Below are 21,785 nucleotides of genomic sequence, written 5' to 3' on the forward strand. Positions count from 1 at the left end.
GACTGTTTCAAGGTAAGAAGTTTTATCTCCTAGAACTATTTCAATCCCATGGATATAACTAAAGTTTGCAGCCTAAACTTTAAAAAAGAAATAAAAAATTTGGAACTGTTATTTAAAAATTTGTATTCTTGGCACTATAACTGAAGAAAAGTAGCAAGCGTAAAAATAACCTCAAGTGATTGCTATTTTTATATAGGTGTGAACACTGTAGGAGTTTCAGACCACGATCTGATCTTACAAAGAAAAGAAGAGGAAAAAAAAAAAAAGTGTTGTAACTGATGTCAGGCTGTGAAAATGAATAGTTTTTTACCTGACTGCTAGGAGACCTGGCTTGAGACATCTTTAAAGAGAAAGCTGCCAAATTTTCACAGCTTCTTTCCTGTCTTAATTCTTCCACTATAAATTCTCTCTCCCAAAATAACCCACACCCATATAGGATAAGTTTTATGGTTTGTGGTTTGTTTTTTTTTGTTCGTTTGCCAGAGGATGCTGTTGACTTGGGACTATTCTCTTTGATGCTGGGCAGATCTGTTTCTAATTTATTATTATTATTATTATTTCTATCTAAACTAGTTCAACACAACAGAGGAAATGATTCTTTGCTATGTGCTTCTGTTCCATACAGTTACCGGGTTAAAACATAACTTTAGAAAGTAGACCCTAAAGTTGTCCATCCTCATCGTGCAATAGGGCTCAATGGACAAACTGTATATTTAGAAGAAGCCTGTTGTATTAAATGGTTCTTTGGTTTTGTTAAGGTATCTTTCACCTTCCGGATAAACACTAAGCATCCTGTATCGATTGCCTTTCGAGTGTTTCCTTCTGTTACGCTACTGTAAGCATGTTTTCGGTTTGTCTTTCAACAGATCTGTGCTATGCCTAGTGCTATGAGTGTGATTGAAACTATCATCTTGAACACAAATAGTATTTTTTATTAGAGACGCCCCTTGATTGGACCGTGGCGCTTGCTTTCTGATGTTAATGTCACTCTGTTGTACCAAAGTACCCGTGGCTTCAAAACATACCGTCAACTGATTCACTGGTGTCTGGGTTTGTGTAATACAGCTGAGGAATGTATCCTGTGACTCAGTTTCTGCACTGTTATTTTCAGAATAAAAAGTACATTTTTAAATTGGGTGTCTCAGCTGTTTTTGGGAGGAGGGGAAGCAGAGGCTTCACCCCACGAGGCACAGACAGCGTTAGCAATCTGGCAGCTCGGGAAAACACGTGGATGACCAGGGAAAGCAGGGCAGGGCTTTTTGGGCTGTGTTTGCAAACCTTGCTGTGCGCCAGCACCCCGACTTCACGCTGAGCTCAGAGGGATGGGAAAGGACTGACCACCAGCTCCTTACCCACACTTGACCAAGAAATAGTACAATTTACAAAGTTCACCTTCTCAAACGGTGAGTACGTAAGTATAACCCAGCAGCCTGCGCCTGCTGGAACACACACAACTGGCCTCACCCCGCTGTTAAGCGGGTGCCAAGCTTTTATTTGCACCTCAACTGTGTTAAGCCTGGAGTGACACCATCCATGAATAATTTATCTGAAGTTAGATAAGAAAAGGAACAAACTGAAACTTAGTACCTTTAAGCCTTAATTAAATATCAACATTTTGCTTTATTTATTTTTTTCCAAATGCTGCTCTGTCCGCACGTCAGGGATCAGAAGACAGACCAGGGACATGGCTGTTCTCGGATTCCCTCTTGTCCCGCAGCGTGGAGGTAAATGTGAGTGTGCAAAGCTGCTGTCACTCCCCTGGGGACACCATTTGGCTCCCGAGGTGTGCCGCATCTCTCGAAGAGGGAGATCGCTGACACCACAGCACCTCTCCCATGCCGGGGAGGATCAAAACCAGCCCTCCCGCCCGCAGCAGTGGCTTTCCCCTGCCAAAGGGATTTCAGCCGGAGGGAAGGCTCAGGGAGGAACTTCACACTCCCGCTGACATGGGCAAAAAACTTACTATTTGCCATGGAAAGTTTTCAGGAAAGCAAGAGCCGAGTTAACCCAGAGCGTGCTCCTTGCCCAAGGACGCTGTGACATTACAGTGCTGCTGTGCCCACAGGGTTGACTGCCTGAAAGCTCCACGTCCAGCCTGTGCGGCAACTGTAACAATGTGCCAGGTAGCAAGAGGTTTATTTTACAGTCTTACCTAAATGAGGGCCACACTTAAGCTGAGTCTCTGCTGCAGTCTGGAGGTGGGACCCCTTTGTGCAGGGCAGGCGCAGAGCTGCTCCAGCAGCGCAACACCTCCCCTGGCCATAGCTGGGGCTGCCTTTGCCACCTCTCACATCAGCTCTCGTCTTCTTTCCAGGTTTATTCTTTCAAGCGCAGCTCTGGAGCATCGCTTCCACACCATGTATCGTAGAGAGGCAGCGTGTGCTGTGAAGGCGCTTTGCAGTAACAAAGAGTCCGTGGGAGTTACAATTTGCGACACACAGAAGTCCTTCTGACAAAGGTAGGAGACAAACGTCTGGTTGTGCCTTTAGCTCTCCTGCTTCCTCAGCCTGGTTAGCATCAGGTAAGGGGACAGTCCAGAAGCTCCAAAATCTTGCGGGGCTCTGAGGAGTGAAGCACAAGAAGGTAGAGATCACTCAGATGTCCCTCACCTGCCCCAGCCAAGTTGAAACCCACAACCCGACATGAAATAAGTCAGAGGTTTATAACTATGGCCCTGGATATGGAGGAGCTGACTTCAAATGCCTGTTCTGCTGAGAGCAGAAACTCATGTCCAGATCTAGTCCAGCAAAAGACTGTATCCCCCAGGAAAAACTCCGGTTTCATCTTGAAGGAAGGGAGGGAGGGAGACAGTGTCCTGCAGAAGGCCCTGGTTGATGTGCGGAGCACACCCCATCTGAGCTGGATGGCTGTGTGGGAGTCGGGGCTTGGGTTGCCACCCCCACACCACCAGCTCTGAAGTTTGAAGCAGTTTGTGTTTTTCCTCTCTTTTTTGCTGTGGGATGAAGTTGGGTTGCTCCCAGCAAGTCCTGGCTCAGCTCACGCAAAGCCCCGTAGGGACATTGGAGGTGGCCTGCGAGAGCCACGGGCTCAGCCGTTCCCATGCTCTGCAGTACCTCCCAAGGTACTTACTCTGTCCAGACAGCTTTCGAAACTTTAGCCTTGGGCTGGCCAGACCAGAACTCCACTCTGTCTTTCAGTTCTTTATTCTGCAAGGAAAAAAAATAAAATAAACCCCTCTCAGCAGAATGTAGCAGACGAGAGACAAGCCTGGATGCCAGCTAGGACCTGCTGCTCCTCCAGAAAGATTTTTGGGTGTTTGGGGAGGATTTCTGTGGTTTTGGAGGTTCCTTTTTGGCTTTTTTGGTTTTTTTTGGTTTGTGGTTTTTTGTTTGTTTTTTTTAAACCAAGTAAGAGAGGCCATACAAATATATATCTTTATACATATCTATCAATATATGTTTTTACTTTTGGATTTTACCTGTGCTTCCAGTGCAGTCAGCTTCTCTGTCAGGTTTTCTATTTTTTTATCTTGGCTTCTGAGTTCGTTGTTCAGTTCCTCTGCCTGAGAGTTAGGAAATAAAGTTTGTAAGCGATTGTAAACCTTAATACATCAAAAACATTTCTGTGTTGAACAAAATCATGGAGTTAAATGTCTCACCATCCCAGGGGAACTGCAGAACATTCAAGCCCTTAGTCTTTTACTGTAGAAGAACTCAAACTAATTGATTAACCAATTTATAAAGCAATTTCTCGACACAGTGTCACGTTTTCCTTACCGTAACAAGTCTACCTCTTGTTGGCATAGCTGCAGGAACCTGATTACGAAAGCTAATTAGCATGGGACCTTGCCTTAGCTGGTTGGGAAAAGACAAGCACCCTGCGAGGCGAGGGGAGTAGGGCAGGAGTTCAGACATACAAAAGTGGGCAGTAAGTAAAACGGTTCATGTTATATCGTGACTTTGGGAAGCAGGCTTATTGCTTTGAACGTTGTTGCAGCCTTTCCAGGTTGTCAACCTGTTGGCTTTGCTCGTGGGAGTGGCTTCACCGACTTGATGTGAAACCAGCTGCAGGGCTGGGTGCCTCTGGCAGAGCATCCCTGGGTCGGCCAGGTCCCCTCTGGGAACACAGCATGGAGCGGGGAGTGCCTGGGAACGCTCTAGGAGAACTTGGGGCTCTGCCTGAAATGGCCAACTCCACCGCAATAACCCCATTTTTAGCAATGCCATTTCCACCTGAATGTTGGAATGCGGCTGGACAGCTGAATGGAGGGTGCGCAAAACCAGGCACAGCGTGACGAGCATGCTGCTCCTCCGCAGGATGCACACACTTAAAAGCCCACAGCCCAGCATCTTCCAGTTCTCTTCCCGACTGCTGAAGACCTTCCCGGTGGGAGGGCCACACCAGCCTCACCTCCTGGATCACGCTGCGCAGGCTGTGGTGCTGCGCCTGAATCACGCGCTGCAGGTGGCAGATCTGCTCCTGAAGGGTGGAAATCTGCCTCTGGAGATGCAGGCACCTGTGGGCGAGAGCAGAGCACCCCCTGGTTCAGTCCCCAGCCATCGCCGACCCATTTCCAACCTCGGGGTCAGCTCAAGAGCTTGTTGCTCGCAAGGATGTTCCTGAGGATACCGGGCTATAACTCATACAGGACTATATGTATAAAGGCTTCTTTATTAGCAGAACAATTAAAACCATAGTTTGATACATATTTTGCCTGGTAGGATCACCCTCATTAGCTGTTGATAAGTAAATTCACAAATAATGATGTCTATTGCCTTACCTACTGCATGCACAATGTCACCAAAGCAGCATCAACTCCGCATGAGAATCAGGGGAGGGAAGTAATTAGTGCATGCGAGGTAGAAGGAAAAGTACTAAGAATTTGAGTAGAATCAACATCTAGGAGCTGTAGGACATCAACATTAGTCTTGGCTTCTTCAGGCAATCATGGTAAATCGGGTTTTTAACCAGTTGCTTTCATCATGAATAATTTTACTAGCAGAAGGAACTTTGAGCAAGTGATTGTCTCGTATTCTACGTGAAATAATCCCCCGGAAAGAACAAAAAACACTTTATCACATGCATATAATCACCGTTTGCCGTCTTCATTCCTTGACATCATCTGTTGAAGCATCTTTTCAAATGACATCTTCTTCTCTATCAGAGTTTTCTTTTCCTAAGGAGAGAAAGTTAGATAAAAGTTGCATTACGATTCCTACTGTTTGATGAGCAAGAGAAGTTTGGCTGAGCCTTCAACAGTTCCACTCAGTATCTGAAAACAGATGGAATTCAGCAATAACCACACATGTCAACATCAGCTGGAGATAATCCAGTCTGACCTCTCTGAATCGAATCTGGTAGGGGTGACAGTACTGATTTACCATGAGAAAAGTCCAAACTCTTTACACGGCACTTCTTTCCTTCAATTAATTAGCAAAATCCTTAGGTCTTGTGAGAGTCCATGTTCAATGGCCATGAGATATTGTGTTGCTGCTACATCCACCTCTCAAAACTTTGTCCACAGAGGGAAAAATCTGAACAAGACCTATGATAAAATTCTTAGCATCAGAAAGATTACCTACATATGATGGGGGTGGAAACACACTCATTGACTCCCTCTTTACAGGAATCCCTGGACAGGAATTTACAGGACAGGGAAAACTGAGTTTTAAAATGGCACTTCCTGAGGAGTAATTCCCACCCCTACTGAGTGCGTACATCAGAAACTACCATGCGTGGAGTGCTTGCATCTCCCAACCCCACTAAAACCACCAAAGAAAATTCACAACGAAGGAGAAGTTGTTTTCTGCCGGTTTCTGCGCACGCAGGCGTCAGATCGCTACCGCAGCCGTTCGCCTGCCTGGGGTTTCGGATGCTTACAGGGGCATTTTTCTGAGTTACGGAGCAGTTTTTAGGGCCAGGATGGCTACATTTTCATTTCAAAAGGCTAGAAGTACACCCATGGGGGAAGGTGAAACTCTTCAGGAGTAGAAATCATTAATAGCTACAAATTAAGACTTCTCCGTGATGCTCTACAAGTTTTAGGCAAGTTCTGAAATAAGTGAAGGAGGGAGCTCAAATCGCACGTTTTATTTCTAGTTACAGCTAAAGGTTCTCAATTTGGCGCGACATGGCAGAAGCCTTTTTAGTCCCAAATCCCAACAACCAACATGCCCCAAACCCTGAAAGGAATTAACTCCTCTTCCCACACACCGGCCCTCCAAGGGCAGGTTCCTCGCCTGCGCCAACTCCCGGTGCCAGGATGGACGGACACAGGGAGCGGGCGGACATACCTCCTCCATCCTTTGCACGCGTTTCTCCATCTCTGCGATGCGAGTACATTTTTCCCTGATGCCTTCGGCAAGACGGCCGGCCTTTTCTGAGCTTTGCTGGAGCTCCTCTTCTTGTTGGAGGTTGTAGGCCTGGGGGGGCAAGAAGGGCATTAATGGGAGCCAGTGAATGCAGCGGATGGAAGGAGACAGACCTCAAGGAATTCTGAGCCAAATAAAACCAAAATACTTCTGAATTTTCCTATTTGTGAGTTCCCCGCTGCGCTAGCAGAAGACGCTCGGTAGGTCCTAGGTCGAAGCTTGCAGCGCAGAGAGACAGAGCCCCGGGATGGTCGTGCCCATACATGGGGGAGATTTGTACCTGTATTTGCTTCTTCTCATTCTCGTGGCTTTTTTTCAGTTCTTCCGACCGAGTCTGGTAATTCTCATAGAGTCTCTGGGAGGCAGATCTGAGCGCCTGTACACCCGCTTCTCTCGTGGCTTCCAGCTAAAAAGAGTAATTGTACAACATGTATATATTGCGCTTTAAAAAAAGCAATGTTATAATCACATGCTGCAAAATAAGCCCTCTCTACGAGATCCAATTTCAGGATTTACCCTTGTCAAAAAAAAAAAAAAAAAAAAAAAAAAGGAATCCTCAACACCTGTGGGCAATACTTAATTGGCATTTTAGTTTCCAAGTAAAGGTGGATTTATTCAGCATCAAGCCATCCCCCTATGACAAACAGAGGCTGATGGTTTAAAAGGAGAGATGCGCTTCCAACCGCCTGTAAATACATCTGCTGTCAGCCACCAAGAGAGCTGACCTGGCTGTCTCACTGGCCGCAAATGGGATGTCTCCCCAGAAGCCAATTTCAATGTGAATGTTGCTGGAGTTCGCAGCAACTGGGGAAGTGAAGCGGAGTCCGCCCCTTCCCTGAAGGAAAGGCACCGGGCTGGGACCCGACTCTAACTGGGCTGCAAGGCACATATATTCACCTGAAACCTTAAAAAAAACCCCAAACCAACAACCAAACACACCTTGATCTTCAGCACTTGGTTCTCCCTGCTCACCACCAGCAGCTGCTCTTCCGTTTCCTTCATTGTGGTCGCAACAGGACTGCGGCTCCAGCCGCTGCTCCTTGACTCCGCTTCACTGCCTGAGACTTGAGGAAGCTGCTAAAGGAAACACACATGGAAATTTAAAAAAAAACAAACCTAAATGGTCTGAGTCTAAAAGACCTGGCTTCAAATAGACCCCCCTCTCCGGGGAACAGGGTCTGAGCTGCACACGGGCAGCAGCCAGCCCAGCTCCAACACCTCCACCAAACTGGAATGAAAATGTTCCGCTTGTTCGGCTCTCCGGGGCTTTACATGGGAAAGCATTCGCGGGGCAATTCTGATTAATAACTCTCTTCCACTCTCTACAGCGTTATTCCACAGGTATAAGATTAATTACCTTTTAGAATATTGTGGCATATGTTGTGTTGTAGGCGAGGCTGCAGAAATGCACGTGAGCAAACACTGTCCAACACTTCCCAGTAAAAGAATTACTTCTTACTCCAGCTTATTTTAATTGTTAACATTTCCAAATCTGTTTGCTTCCTGGGGGCCGCCTCTTTGCTCAAACCCACTTCGTTTAAAGGGGTTTTAAGTTGCTTAAACCCCTTCCCCCCCCCCCCCCCCGAGGTGTTTGCAGATGTGTGCTCACCTCCTGGCTGGGTTGAGAGGTGGTACGCACAAGGAACACAACCTGCCATCGGTCAGCCTTCTGCCAGAACGCACTGGCATCCTTTCTGCTGTTATGCCAAGTCCATTTGTTAAAAATAAACTACTACAAACAAAGGGCAGGCTGTACTTTTTAAAGGGTTTAAACTATAAATCACGTTCTTTTCACTGCAAAGGCTTTTCTTCCACCTCATTCCTCAGCTGAACGGAGAAAGGAGTAAGCATTTTTTAAGAAGAACTTCTTGTGATCAGTTATTTCTTAACTAGCCATGTTCAGCCCACTGATCCTTCCTCTCCCTCGGCACACAGCGCGCTCCTGGGCTCAGCTGGGATGCGGGAAGAAAAACTGCCTTTGCCCATTGTCATCACCCCGTTCTTCTGCTTAGAGCAAAGAAATAAGGTATCAGATCCACTGAGCTGAGTCTCATTGCTCACAAGGTCTCTTATTTAAAAAAAACCAACCAACCCCAAAGAAACGGGGCGTGTCCTACCTATTCATGGTGGTGTTGGCATCAAGCATGGCACAGCTTCCCACGCTCTTCGTGAGTTCGTGTCACCACCACAGAATATGCTTTTTTTCCTCAGTTATTGCTGCATGTAAAGGATTTTATATTGCGAGATGCTTAAGAATTCAGCACAAAACTTCCAGATTCGAAGTTGCAGCATTTCTTCTGCAACTTCATAAAGGTAATTGTGAAGGGAAGGAAGAAATCTTATTTAATTTAAATCAAAAGTTTGAGGTCTTCTCTTCTGTCATTACACGCATTAAAGGCATTAATTAATCTCCATTCTTCCTGCATTTCTTCTGACATTGAGGAAAGGAACATCCCAAGACTATTTCACGCATCTCAAAACCACTGCGCGTTGTGCTCTCCATTCACCTCCAGGATCCACCTGTCCCACAGGTCATCCTCCACCTCCTGAGATAGTGGTCCTCCAGGTACACCAGACCAAAACTTCTGCTTCAGATAAGGCTGCTTACTGCTCCGGAGCTCCTTCAGCTTTTCCAGGGACCCAGCCCAGCTGTACCACTCAGCTTCAGCCCAGAAGGCCACCCACATCCTGGGCTGCATCAGAAGAAGTGTGGCCAGCAGGTCAAAAGAGGGGATTCTGCCCCTCTGCTCTGCTCTGGGGGGACCCCACCTGGAGTACTGCCTCCAGCTCTGGAGCCCCCAACATAGGAAAGACATGGACCTGTCGGAGCGGGGCCAGAGGAAGCCACGGAAATGCTGCAAGGGCTGGAGCCCTCTGCTGGGAGGACAGGCTTGGAGAGGTGGGTGGGTTCAGCCTGGAGAAGAGAAGGCTCCGGGGAGGGCTCAGAGCCCATTCCAGTCTGTAAAGAAGCTCCAGGAGAGTTGGGGAGGGACTTTTTCCAAGGGCATGGAATGATGGGATGAGATGGAATGGCTTCAAACTGCCAGAGGGGAGATTTAGATGAGATATTAGGAAGAAATTCTTCCCTGTGAGGGTGGTGAGCCCCTGGCGCAGGTTGCCCGGAGAAGCTGTGGCTGCCCCATCCCTGGAGGTGTTCAAGGCCAGGTTGGACGGGGCTGGGAGCAACCTGGGCTGGGGGGATGTGGCTCTGCCCAGGGCAGGGGGGTTGGTACTAGATGATCTTCAAGGTCCCTTCCAACCCAAACCATTCTATGATGCTACATAGCAAACAGCTTCCAATAAAAACTTGCAGGTATATTAGTACATGCTGTCAGCATTTCTAGAATTGATGTGTAAACCAAAAGGTTTTCCAAGCATGTATCGCCACGCAGGTCGGAATTTTCTCTTCCGTTCGTTATTAGTTTTGCTCACCCAGTTTCCTGCTGAAACAAAGAGAGGAACAGAACAGCGACAGCCGCAGAAATACCTTTTTCACATATTCAGCTTCCTCGGTGATTTGGGAACACGAGGATCCGTAAAGGACATAGTTTCCCTCCGAGCCGCGATCTTCTTGTGTTATTTGCTCAGTGAGTAGCAGTGTAGTCATCACTATCCGTGCGTTTCTCTGTTCTGGACAAGTACGAGAAGAGAGGGGCTTGTTTCATTATACAGGGATGGAGAATAATCCCATTATTCCATCCCATTTCATTCCATCTCAGCTTTAGGGACATACTGGAGCCAAGGAGGCACTGCAAGCTTAAAGCACCAAACATTAAGGACCCCTTAGAAAAAAATAATCAGGTGTCTGCATTATTTTTTTTTTATAAATAGATGGGAAAAGAGATACTTTCACACATTATTTTCACTGAAGACTTCAGTTACTTTTTGCTAGCAGCCTACACCCCAATCCATTATTATTTCAGGAAACACATGGCCAGAGCTCCCAGGCAGAAAATAAGTGAGTAACTCACACATTCATACAGTTTAATTAAGAACAGCCCCAAACTTTTGCCATCCACCTGCAAAATCAATAAACCAAGCTCGATTATCCTGTGCCCGGTAATCCCACTGCCATCAGGGAATTCAGTCCACGCTTGGCTCTACGCTCCCAACGACTACACCAGTGCAGAACTGGTTTTAATCAGGTTCAGGAGGATTAACCCCCCTCCTGCTTAGATGTAAGAAGCAGCCCAAAGCTTGACTGATATCACAACTCTCAGGAAAAAAAAACAAAACAAAACAAAACAAAAAACACCTGGGAAACAAAATATAAGGCTTTTTTTTCCCCTCCGTATCTCACGGGGAGAATAAAGTCGCGAGAACCTTCAGTTGGGTTTGCGCTGTACAATGGTGACATCCAGTGTCAGCTGCACTGCTCTGAACGGAGCGTCTCTACCTCAAAACGCGGGTTTCCAGCCCGGTCCCGGCAGCCAGCGAGCTCCCAGCTCCATGTCAGCCACCCTGATTTTTAACGAGCACATTTGAAAGCTCTGGAACCAATTAAGGTCAGCACAGAGGAGTAATTAAGCCAGTTACGGAGCAGGGAGGGTGTGGACGGGCTCGCAGCGGAGCAGACAAAAAGTGGTTGCGCTTTTTGAAGCTTACAGATCATCTACGCTAATATTTCACTTAAAAATGAATTTATTCATCAAACGGTTAAGTTCAAGGTCTCAGGGCTTCTGCAGTTTGGCTCCATAACCGCAGCCCTGCCCGCACCGTGCCGACGCTGCTGGCCAAACCCTTGTGTTCCTTGAGTCATCCCAACACCGGGTATCGCAGCGCACCCGGGCAGAGCGCTCAGCCTAGCACGTTTCTTACCGAGCTCCTTTGCTAATAAAATTTAATTAGGCAACTTGAAATATTTACTGCTGCAGCGGAGGAGGAATGTCCTTCCCACCCACAGCCGCACAGAGCACAACTGCCCCGGTGGATCCGCTGCAGCGGACATCTCCGCGTCCCATCACCTTCTCTCCCAGGCAGACAACAACAGAAGGCTAAATTAGAAATTAACTATAAAGAAGGGTAAAGAAATTTAACGCAGGAGCTTTAAGTGCCCCAGAGCTACTACTTAGGACTCTAATTCTTAGGTGATTTATAAATTTGAAGATCAACATAATAAAAACTCTTACTGCTTTCCTTTTTTACTCCTCTCCACCTTCTAAGCGTGAGGAGCATCAACAGATTCCCCGTCCCTGACCATCACTGAGCTGGTCTGTTCTGGACGCAGGAGAGAGGAGGAAAATCAGGATGCGCGAGAGCCTTTCCTACTGTAGCTTCTCCTTGAATAGCAGAGAGGAGCTGGAAACCTGGGCACAGCCCTCCAGGGGTTTGACCTTAAGCCAAAAAAAATCACTCACTCCAAACATCATCCCCTGATTTCACGGTGCCACAGTTTATCCAGGCTGTTAGGTTTTTCATGGGTACTGAGGACGGTTCCCACCAACCCTACAAGGGGTTAACCAAAGGTTGTTCTGTCTTGTTGGCTGCTGTTTTCCCTCCTGCCCGAAATAATCCGGCACCTACTGAGTCACCCAGCACAAAGGCAACCCAGGCTCAATTCTCCTTTCAGCATAATTCAAGCTGAAACCTCCGCTCGCCCCAGGGAACAACTCCTGGAATGGAAATGTTTTCTGGCTCTGAAGCAGCTGAGGTAGGAGAAGGCGGTGACAACAGTCACATACCTCTCTCTAACTTGACCTGCTGGCCCTGGCCTGGGTGGGAGAAGTCCTTGGGAAGGTCCTGCTTCCCCCGCTGGGCAACCACCAGCAGCAGGGTGGCAACCCACGGGGCTGCACAGCTGGAGTTGCCCATAGGGCTGTGCACAGCTGGACGGCACCTCTGTCCTCCCAGCAAGGGGTTGCCAGCAGAACCCTCCCACCAAAGCCGCCCGCACCCCCCCAGAGCTCAGCACCCTCCCCGGCCCGTAAGGGGATGGTGCTCAGCAGGTGCCCCCGAAACACCCCACGGAGACACCGGCCGGGGGATGGGGGGAATTCTGCGCCACGCAAACACTCCCCCCGCTTGGGGAGCAGGTGGAAAAAGAAGTGCCAATTCCATCTGTTATTCACAGATTTTCCTGGCTGGTTGGCACAATTGAAGAGGTTTAAGGTTTGCAGGAAAATCCTGCTGATGCCCTTCACAAACACTCACCCGCCGGTAGCCCATGCGGCACCCCGCGGTTTCTTTGCGAGGCCCGAGATTGTCGCGACAGGCGCATTAACAGCCAAGTTATGTTTTTATGGATATAAAAGCACATCCCTCTTGCTTTTGCTCACGCAGGAGAGAACCCAGGACGCAGCACGCAAAGCGCCACCCGCGTTTATATTCAGAATATAACCCAAATTATTCGGAATAACGGTCTTTGGAGTAGCATTTCATTAGAAACCAGGGTTTCTGGTGTTACACCCTTGGCCGGAAAGCGGTGCGGTTCCTTGGCCACCACAGGGACTGGTTCTGCGGGGAGGAAGACCGCGGATGCCGGGGGCGCGTGGGCTGCGGGTGACACAGGGGACGGGACGGGAGTCCTGTCGCCGCCGGGGCAGGCTGGCAGCTAAGGGGGACACCCGAGAATTTAAAGGGACTAAAGGCAGCGCACCCGCAATCACGGGGTATTTACCATAAACCTCTTTCCACGCTGGGCAGCGTGACCGGCTCCGGCACAAAGGCAGAGCTGCACGGGAGTAATTCGCATGAAATTAATCCATTTAATTGCAATTATTGGCAGTAGTCAGGTAGGATAATTCCACGCCAGTCTCCAGCTGAGCACTGTAACTCAAACGCAAGGTTTCTACATATATACATTATTTTCTTTCCCCTGTGCACACCCCAGGTAAATAAATACCAGGCTGCTTCCACAGCCCAACAGGAGTTTATACAATATTCATTCGCCTTTTAATGCCGGGCACATCCACAGACAAGCAGTTATTTGTTACTGCTGTTCTCACAAGCGTTTGACACACGGTTTTTATGAACACAGGAACGTACATGTAAACACCACCGGCTCTCCTCAGGCAAAAGTCCCCCCTTCTTTTTTTTTTTTTTTTTTTTTTTTGTTTTGTTTTCCTATTCTCCCGCTGCACAAAAGCGCTTCTGCGGACGACCGCGGGAGAGGGAGAAGATCAGATAACCGGTGAGTAACAGCACAACACGCCATTAAACCCGAGAAATCGGCGGGGACGCTTTGCAAACAACCCACAGACTTTTGGCCGCGAGACTTTCGCTCATCCCGACGGCGTTACCGACGCACACGCCGGGGGGAATAATTCACTCCTCTCTTTACGCAGCCTCATTAACGAAGGCGGGGATACAGGAGAGGGGAAAAAGGGGTTACGCATTATTAAAAGCACGGGGCGGTAGGTGTGAAAGGCACCTCCGGGGGACGGGGATTTGTTCAGGGTTCGGTTTCGTGGGGTGCGCTAATTTGGGGGAAATGCTGAGAAAGCGCTTGCGGTCACAGCGAGCGGCAGGGGACCGCGAGGCCCAGCAGGTCGCTCCCCAAACCCGGGGACGGGACCCGTCCCCTAACAGCCCCCAGCGCAGTGGGGCAGGGAGGGGGCTCTTTGGGTGCCACAGGAGGCCCTTTAGGTGCCACCAGAGGTCAGGGAAGGGCTCTTTGGGTGCCACCCGGGGCTGGGAGGGGGCTCTTTGGGTGCCACCTGGGGCCAGGGATCTTGGGGGGCCACTAGAGGCTCTTTGGGGGCCACCTGGAGCCAGGGAGGGGGCTCTTTGGGGACCACCAGAGACTCTTTGAGTGCCACCGGTGGTCAGGGAGGGGGTCTTTGGGTGCCACAGGAGGCCCTTTAGGTGCCACCAGGGGTTAGGGAGGCAGGGGCTTTTTGGGTGCCACTGGGGGTCGGGGAGGGGGCTCTTTATGTGCCACCCAGGGACAGAGAGAGGGCTCTTTGGGTGCCACTGGAGGTTCTTTGGGTGTCACTGAGGAGGGCGCTCTTTGGGTGCCACCTGGGGCTGGGGAGGGGCCTCTTTGGGGGCCACCTGGGGGTCCTTGGGTGCCACCCAGGGCTGGGGAGGGGACTCTTTGGGGGCCACCAGAGCCACTTTGAGTGCCACCTGGGCTTGGGGAGGGGGCTCTTTAAGGGCCACCTGGGGCTGGGGAGGGGGCTCTTTGGGGGTCACCGGAGGGTCTTTGTGTGCCACCAGAGGGCGGGCAGAGGGCTTTTTGGGGGCACTCAGGGCCAGGAAGGGGGTTCATTGTGTGCCACCGGGGGGGTGGGGGGGTGTCTTTGTGTCCCACCGGGGGCAGAAGGACCGCCGCTGCCCCCCCGGCCCCACACTCACCTCCGGAGGGAGCGGACATGCTCCCCCTCCCCGCCGCCGCCGCCGCCGCCGCCGCTCCCGGGCAGCCCCTTCGCGCCCCCGCACCGTCTCCCGCCTCCACCGCCCCGCTCCGGTCCCGCCGCTCGCCGGCCACGCCCCTCCGGCCCCGCCCTCACCTGCTCTCTGGCCCCGCCCCTCCGGCCCCGGCCCCGCCCCTCCGGCCCCGCCCTCACCTGCGGGCCGGCCCCGAATTTTTCCCTTTTTGGGTATATCATCAAACTCCTCCTTTTCTGCAGGGGCCAAAGCGGGGGGAGGAGGGGGGACACGGAGGCAGAGGATGTCCCCAGAGATGTCCCCCTCCGTCTGGGGCGCGCGGTGCCACCTCGGCGCTCAGGAGGCAGGAGAAAACCGGCGGGAAGAAAGGGAGAAATTATGGTAAATTATGGTAAATGCGGCTCAAAGCGAAGCACGGCACAGCGGGCGTCTGCCAGGAAAGAGGAGCACGTTGAGGAAGAGGGCTTTAAAGCAAAGCGTCGGTGGAAATAGGGCTGAGAAAGCCATAAATGGACGGGGAAACGGGCTAAAGGGGAGCGGGTAAAACGGAGACTGGGAGGGCAAAGGTGAAAGTGCACAATAAAGTCTTTTACAAACAGGAAAGTCTTGATCCGCAGGTCCCGGCCCCTGAGATCTATATCCCGCCCTATCACATAACACTCATAAATACATCAAGTGGCACTCACTTTTCTTTTTCCAGCAACATTTTGAATCTGAGGGTGCTTTTACCCGGGACACGCAGGGGAGACCCAGGTGCTGCACACCCATACGTGCCCTCCGTAGGTGCCCTGCCATACGTGCCTTGACGTATGTGCCCTGCCGTACGTGCCCTGTCATACCTGCCCTGCAATACATGCCCCGCCATGCGTGCCTTGATGTATGTGCCCTGCTGTATGTGCCCTGCTGTATGTGCCCTGTCATACCTGCCCTGCCATACGTGCCCTGCCATACATGCCCTGCCATATGTGCCCTGCCATACGTGCCTTGCCATATGTGCCCTGCCGTACATGCCCTGCCATACATGCCCTGCCATACGTGCCCTGCCGTACGTGCCTTGATGTATGTGCCCTGCTGTATGTACCCTGTCATACGTGCCCTGCCGTACATACAGTGCCGTACATGCCCTGCCGTACGTGCCCTGCCATATGTGCCTTGCTGTATGTGCCCTGCCATACGTGCCCTGCCATATGTGCCCTGCCGTACATGCCCTGCCATACATGCCCTGCCATACGTGCCCTGCCGTACATGCCTTGATGTATGTGCCCTGCTGTATGTACCCTGTCATATGTGCCCTGCCGTACATATACTGCCGTACATGCCCTGCCGTACGTGCCCTGCCATATGTGCCTTGCTGTATGTGCCCTGCCATACGTGCCCTGCCATACATACCCTGCTGTACATGCCCTGCCATACATGCCCTGCCATATGTGCCCTGCTGTACGTGCCCTGCTGTACGTGTCCTGCCATATGTGCCCTGCCATACGTGCCCTGCTGTACATGCCCTGCCATACATGCCCTGCCATACGTGCCCTGCCATACGTGCCTTGCCGTCCGTGCCCTGCCGTCCGTGCCCGCACCCTCCTGCTGTGCACACCCTGCACCTCCGCGGGGCAAAGGCCCCTTTCTGAGCAAGGCCATTACGATGCTCCCAGGCGGGCTGTGGGAGCCCTGGGATATAACAACAGGTTTCTGTTGGAGTGGAAGACGATTTTCTTATTCATTAGAAATGGGGAAATAAAAAAAAAAAACAAAATGCCACTTTTTTCCTTCTGCCTGGGACGTGCCACCCCTTTCTCGCCCGGAGGGCAAAGTCGGGCCCCGCTCCCAGCGCTGACCGCGGAGCCAACACTGAGCGGCAGCGCCCGGCTCCAGGGTTGGCTCCCATGAGCCAAGGGCGAGCGCTGGCAGCCACCGGGCAGGTCCCCACCGCACCTACCTGCTCCTGCCCCGCTTGGGGCTACGCCCGACTGCTCCTTCCTCAGCGGTGGCAGCTCTTCTGTGTCAAAATTGGGGAGCTCAAGACTTGGCTTTTCCTGTTATCAGACCGATTTCAATAGCTAACCACTGGTGGTTAATCTTTAGCACGTTCCTGGGACTGACAACCTTCTCGGGAGGCTCCAGCTGTTCTCCGTGGCCCAGAAGGGCAGAACCCAGGGCGGTGATCTCGTTTGCGTTTATTGCTTAAGAAAGGTGAGGCGAAACGCAACTTGATCGCTGGCTGAAGCCGGGTCTAGAATCGCCTGCAAACTCCCCTGCCTTTTGCCGTGGGGAATCTCAGGGGGTTTAAGATTTAGCACTTTGCGACGGGATCGCGAGAGCGCAGCGTTGACGCAGGGCGACGTGGGGGTACCTCTTTGGATGGAGAGGACCGTTGGAGGTGACCGATGAGCTATTGCCTGAGCCCACCTCCCACCCCCCCCCCTCTCCGGGGTGCCCACGTAGGGCCACATCCAGGGGTAGCGGCACAGTGGAGGTGTACTGTGGCGCTGTCAAGATCCACCACACAAAAATGGGCTCTGTGTGACTTGTCCTAAAACCTCCGGGTCAGCCCCTGGCTCCGGCGCGGCAGCGTTTGGCCAGGCGGTGTGTATTCCCGACAGGCTGCGTCGCCCAGTTTGTATTGCTAGACAGATTGGACTCCGGGACTCACCTGAGTCCTCGGCACGTGTCCCACCCACGTGGCAGCGGAGGGGAAGGAACCCCGGTAATATAGGTTGGCGATTCAGTCTTGCCCTGGCGTCACCGCTCCTCCTTGCCGCAGCATCCTGTTTTGATCCAGCTGCTGCAATGCCCGGAGGGTTTTCTGGGATATGCAGTGAGCTCAGCAGATAGAATCACAGAATGGTTTGGGTTGGAAGGGACCTTTAAAGGCCATCCAGTCCCCCCCACCTGCCCTGGGCAGGGACACCTCCCCCCAGCCCAGGTTGCTCCCAGCCCCGTCCAACCTGGCCTTGAGCACCTCCAGGGATGGGGCAGCCACAGCTTCTCAGGGCAACCTGCGCCAGGGGCTCACCGCCCTCACAGGGAAGAATTTCTTCCCAATATCTCATCTAAATCTCCCCTCTTCCAGTTTGAAGCCATTCCCTCTCATCCCATCACTCCATGCCCTTGGAAAAAGTCCCTCCCCAGCTCTCCTGGAGCCCCTTTAGGCACTGGAAGGGGCTTTGAGCCCTCCCCGGAGCCTTCTCTTCTCCAGGCTGAACCCCCCCACCTCTCCCAGCCCGTCCTCCCAGCAGAGGGGCTCCAGCCCTCCCAGCATCTCCGGGGCCTCCTCTGGCCCCGCTCCAACAGTTCGATATCTTTCCTATGTTGGGGACTCCAGAGCTGGATGCAACATTCCAGGTGGGGTCTCACGAGAGCAGAGCAGAGGGGCAGAATCCCCCCCCTCGCCCTGCTGGCCACACTTCTTCTGATGCAGCCCAGGATGTGGGTGGCCCTCTGGGCTGCGATCGCACATTGCCGGCTCATGTTGAGCTCCTCATCAATCAGCACCCCCAGGTCCTCCTCCTCAGGGCTGCTCTCCAGCCCTTCCCTGCCCAGCCTGGATTTGTGCTTGGGATTGCCCCGACCCAGATGGAGGACCTTGCCCTTGGCCTGGTTGAACGTCATGAGTGTGATGGCTCTTCCCTGGGTGTGACTGCAGAGACCGGCGAGCCGCAGCAATCATGTCCCGGGTCATCATTAGCGTGTCGTTGCTCCTCAGCTCCGCTGTAGCCAGGGATTTCCTCAGTGGGAACGGCGCTCATCGATACGGCATGACACATCCCTCTTTGGGAACCGGTTTGCCCTGACTCACCTTTCTCCCGGCCACGGCACACTGTCGGCTCTTCCACGTGGCTCTCGGCCGCGCGTCCTCCCAACGCGGCGCTGCCCGGCTCTCCCGGTGGCTTTTACCCACACCTCTCGCCCTCTGCTCCCCAAGGAGCTTATGGGAAGCCAGCTTCCATGGAAAACATCAAGGAAGATGTAAAGCGAAGGTTTATTAGTTGTAAAGGAGATTCAAAGCTCCTTCAAGCAAAGCTCCCCATGCACAAACAGCCTTTTATTGACGGCTTTTAAAATACTTTCCATGCATAACCCCAGAAAGAAGGTCTTGAAACAAAGATTTAACGTTTGAGTTTTTAGATAAGAATGTGAGATTACATTTCGGCTCTGACAAACCCATCAGCGCAGTAAAACCGTGAGTCATCCGTCTGCTGCTCGGCGTGAGTCACCCTGTGCTCACGCGGAACTGAGGACACCAGAGATGCCAAATAAACACCCGCATGTCCCAGGGTGCCACACTCCTTGGGTTTTCGCCGGTGACGTTTTCCCTGGACTGACCCCGGGCAACAGTGTAGAGGCATTTTCCTACAATTCACATCCTTCTGCGGCTGATGTCTGTGTCCATCTCTTGAGGTTCCTTGTTGCAACCACTGAAACTGATGGATATTAGGAAAAAGTTCTTCACGGAAAGGGTTGTCAAGCGTTGGCACAGGCTGCCCAGGGCAGGGGTGGAGTCGCCATCCCTGGAGGGACTTAAAAGATGGGCAGACGCGGTGCTGAGGGACACGGGTTAGTGGTGGTTATGGCAGCGTTAGGGCGATGGTTGGACTCGGCGATCTTCAAGGTCCCTTCCAACCTTTCTACGATTCTATGAAAGCACCCCAAAACAGGAGGAAGGTGTTAGAGGAATTCCCATCCCCCAGGTCACACACACGTCAACAAAGCCGCCTCAGTGGCCTTCACGTCTCTGCCAACACCAGGGGGTTCGCGGCTCCGCTTTTGCGCCAGAGAAAGTAACCCAGATCCTTCAAGCTGATGTTCAAACTAAATAGTACTAATCCTTCAACGAGGAGCAAAAGACAGCTCTTTTGCCTCAAGTGTTTAATAGTCACCAGGGAAGCCTGGTAATTAATTTATTGCTTTAATTATACAGTGTGTTAACTGTTCCCGTCAATGTCTTTTTAAGATAAGAGTTTTGTTGCATGAGTAGTTTGGGCGAGAATAAAGAGTATTCCTTATCTCGCCCAGGCTGAAAACACAACATTAGCAGGAAAATGAAGCCCTCACTCTTCCTGCGCTTTCTAGAGACGTTTTAAAAGCACCTAACCCAAGGCTAGGAAATGCCTGCTCACTCCTGACTAACTAGGTCTTCCCCCCCCCCCCCCCCAAATAAATCAGTTGTTGTAGCAAAATGCTCTCCCTATAAAACTCGCTTCCCTGTAATTAAAATCAGGGGCGCTTATCGGCAAGATTTATGTGCGCTGTTGGTACTAAATAATCCTACCAAACTTGACTTGCCGTTCTAAGTAGTCCTACATAATTATCCAGTTGCGTGTTGGAATTGCCTCTACGGCTCCTCCAGGGCAAGCGTGTACCCGGGGGGTGATGTTTAAGGTGCGATTGATATTAGTCATGGAAAGACCTTCCTTTGCAGTCGCCTTTCCCGGGACACCCAGCGGCTCCCGGGGACGTGGCGGGACCAGGCACGGCCGTGCCGCAGTGTCTCATTCATGCGGTGTCCCATGAAAGGACACCAAAGGAGGGTGGGCCTGGAAGGTGGGGCGTGCTCCCGCTCTGCCCGGGGAGCAGACGGGACACATCGCTTGGGATGAACACCCCGTCCTCTTCTCATCTCTTGGTTCCTCTGTCTCCTACAAATCGTTTTAAGGTCCAGTTCTCAATTTCTGCGATGGGCTTTGCTAAGTTGGAAGAACCCCCTTGAATTTCCGGGAGAGCGCCAGTGGCGCATCGCCTTACTCCTTGACGGGCTCCTCGGGCCAGCGCAGGGCTGGCTAACGAGATGGTACGAACCGACTCATCCGGTTAGCCAGCGCACAGAGACCACCCTAGAGAGGGGGTCTCCGGTTCGGAAGGCGGCCTCTTTACCCAAAGAAATTCAAAGAAATCAGGGAAAACCTCACCTGGACCACCACGGTCACGGATTCGCGGTGAGCAACCTGGGCTGGTGGGAGGCGTCCCTGCCCAGGGCCGGGGGGTTGGAACGAGGTGGTCTTTAAGGTCCCTTCCGACCCAAACCATTCTGCGATTCTACGATGTGAATGGAATTGGAGCAGAAAGGGGGGTTTATGCTGGGCAAGCGCACAGTGCACGGGCACACCAAGGCACCATCCCGCTGGAGGTGCTCCCAGCTGGCCCTTGCCCAGCAGATATGCCCGAGGAGCTCTGGTGGGTGAGATAAACAGGGCAGGGCCTAATCCTGAAGTCCTAACGTAGCTGAAACATGACTGAGGGGTCTGGCGGGTCAGCACCAGCCACGTGCTCAGCGCCAAACGCTGGGGATTGACCTGGAGATCACAGAATCATAGAATGGCTTAGGTGGGAAGGGACCTTAAAGATCATCGAGCTCCACCCCTCCTGCCATGGGCAGAGAGCTATCAGGAGAAATGTCTGGGCTCACCCAAAATCTCGGCGCTGTTGAGGAAGCACATTCATACACGGTTTCTCAGAGCAGCGCTTGGCTGGGACACCTAATTCTTTCGGTAGCTTTAGCCTTGTGGCATTTTCCTGCCTCTCGGCATAGGAAAAATCCCATTTATTTAAGCATTAGTCAGGAGCTTGAAATGTGTGCCCAGGAGTGCTTCAGCGAGCGGGGCAGCCGCCGTCGTGCTCAAGAGCCAGCATGGCTAAGGGTGGAGGAACGCTGTGGTGTCTACCTGGTGGAGTCGGGTTTGGAAAGACGAAGTCATCCTCACAACCACGGAGCAACTCGCTGCAGCGAGGGGGAGTTATATCAGCATCGTTTCACGGAGTTATCTCCGAGTTCTGCAGTCTTACAGCATCGTCCCGCCCGTATCATGTTGTCTCTTCGGGATCTGGGCAATAGGAGACCTACGTGAACCCCTCTTGCGCTTCTTGGTCCCATCACCCATCATGGTTTCCCCCAGATTATCAAGCAATTGTTTCATCAAGTATTAACTGCAAACACAGTAAAACCAACATGACTACACAGATTTGGACCCTTCCTAGCCTTCCTGGTGGGTTATAGGTACTCTGTAGTCCATACTTTGGGAATAACTGTATTTCAACTCCATTAGCGATGTTATTTTCTGAGTGGTAGTTTGTATATCAGCATCTTGTCGCTGCTTGGAGCTCATCTGCCTCCACACCTTGGCATTATGT

General features: G+C 51.6%; 1 protein-coding gene across 1 annotated transcript; it reads right to left on the reverse strand.

Annotated features, from left to right (window-relative positions):
- Positions 1–2,485: 2,485 nt before the first annotated feature.
- Positions 2,486–21,538, reverse strand: CCDC68 (coiled-coil domain containing 68; the record flags this gene model as incomplete). The annotated part of the gene is made up of 12 exons (XM_082498036.1): positions 2,486–2,561; positions 3,091–3,167; positions 3,440–3,523; positions 4,372–4,477; positions 5,055–5,137; positions 6,255–6,383; positions 6,613–6,738; positions 7,272–7,409; positions 9,820–9,962; positions 14,840–14,896; positions 21,320–21,375; positions 21,441–21,538. 12 exons carry the CDS (start codon positions 21,536–21,538, stop codon positions 2,486–2,488), a joined length of 1,173 nt encoding a protein of 390 aa, XP_082354162.1.
- Positions 21,539–21,785: the final 247 nt, after the last annotated feature.

Source organism: Vanellus vanellus (assembly GCF_965231255.1).
Source record: "Vanellus vanellus genome assembly, chromosome: Z".
Taxonomy (NCBI): Eukaryota; Metazoa; Chordata; class Aves; order Charadriiformes; family Charadriidae; genus Vanellus; species Vanellus vanellus.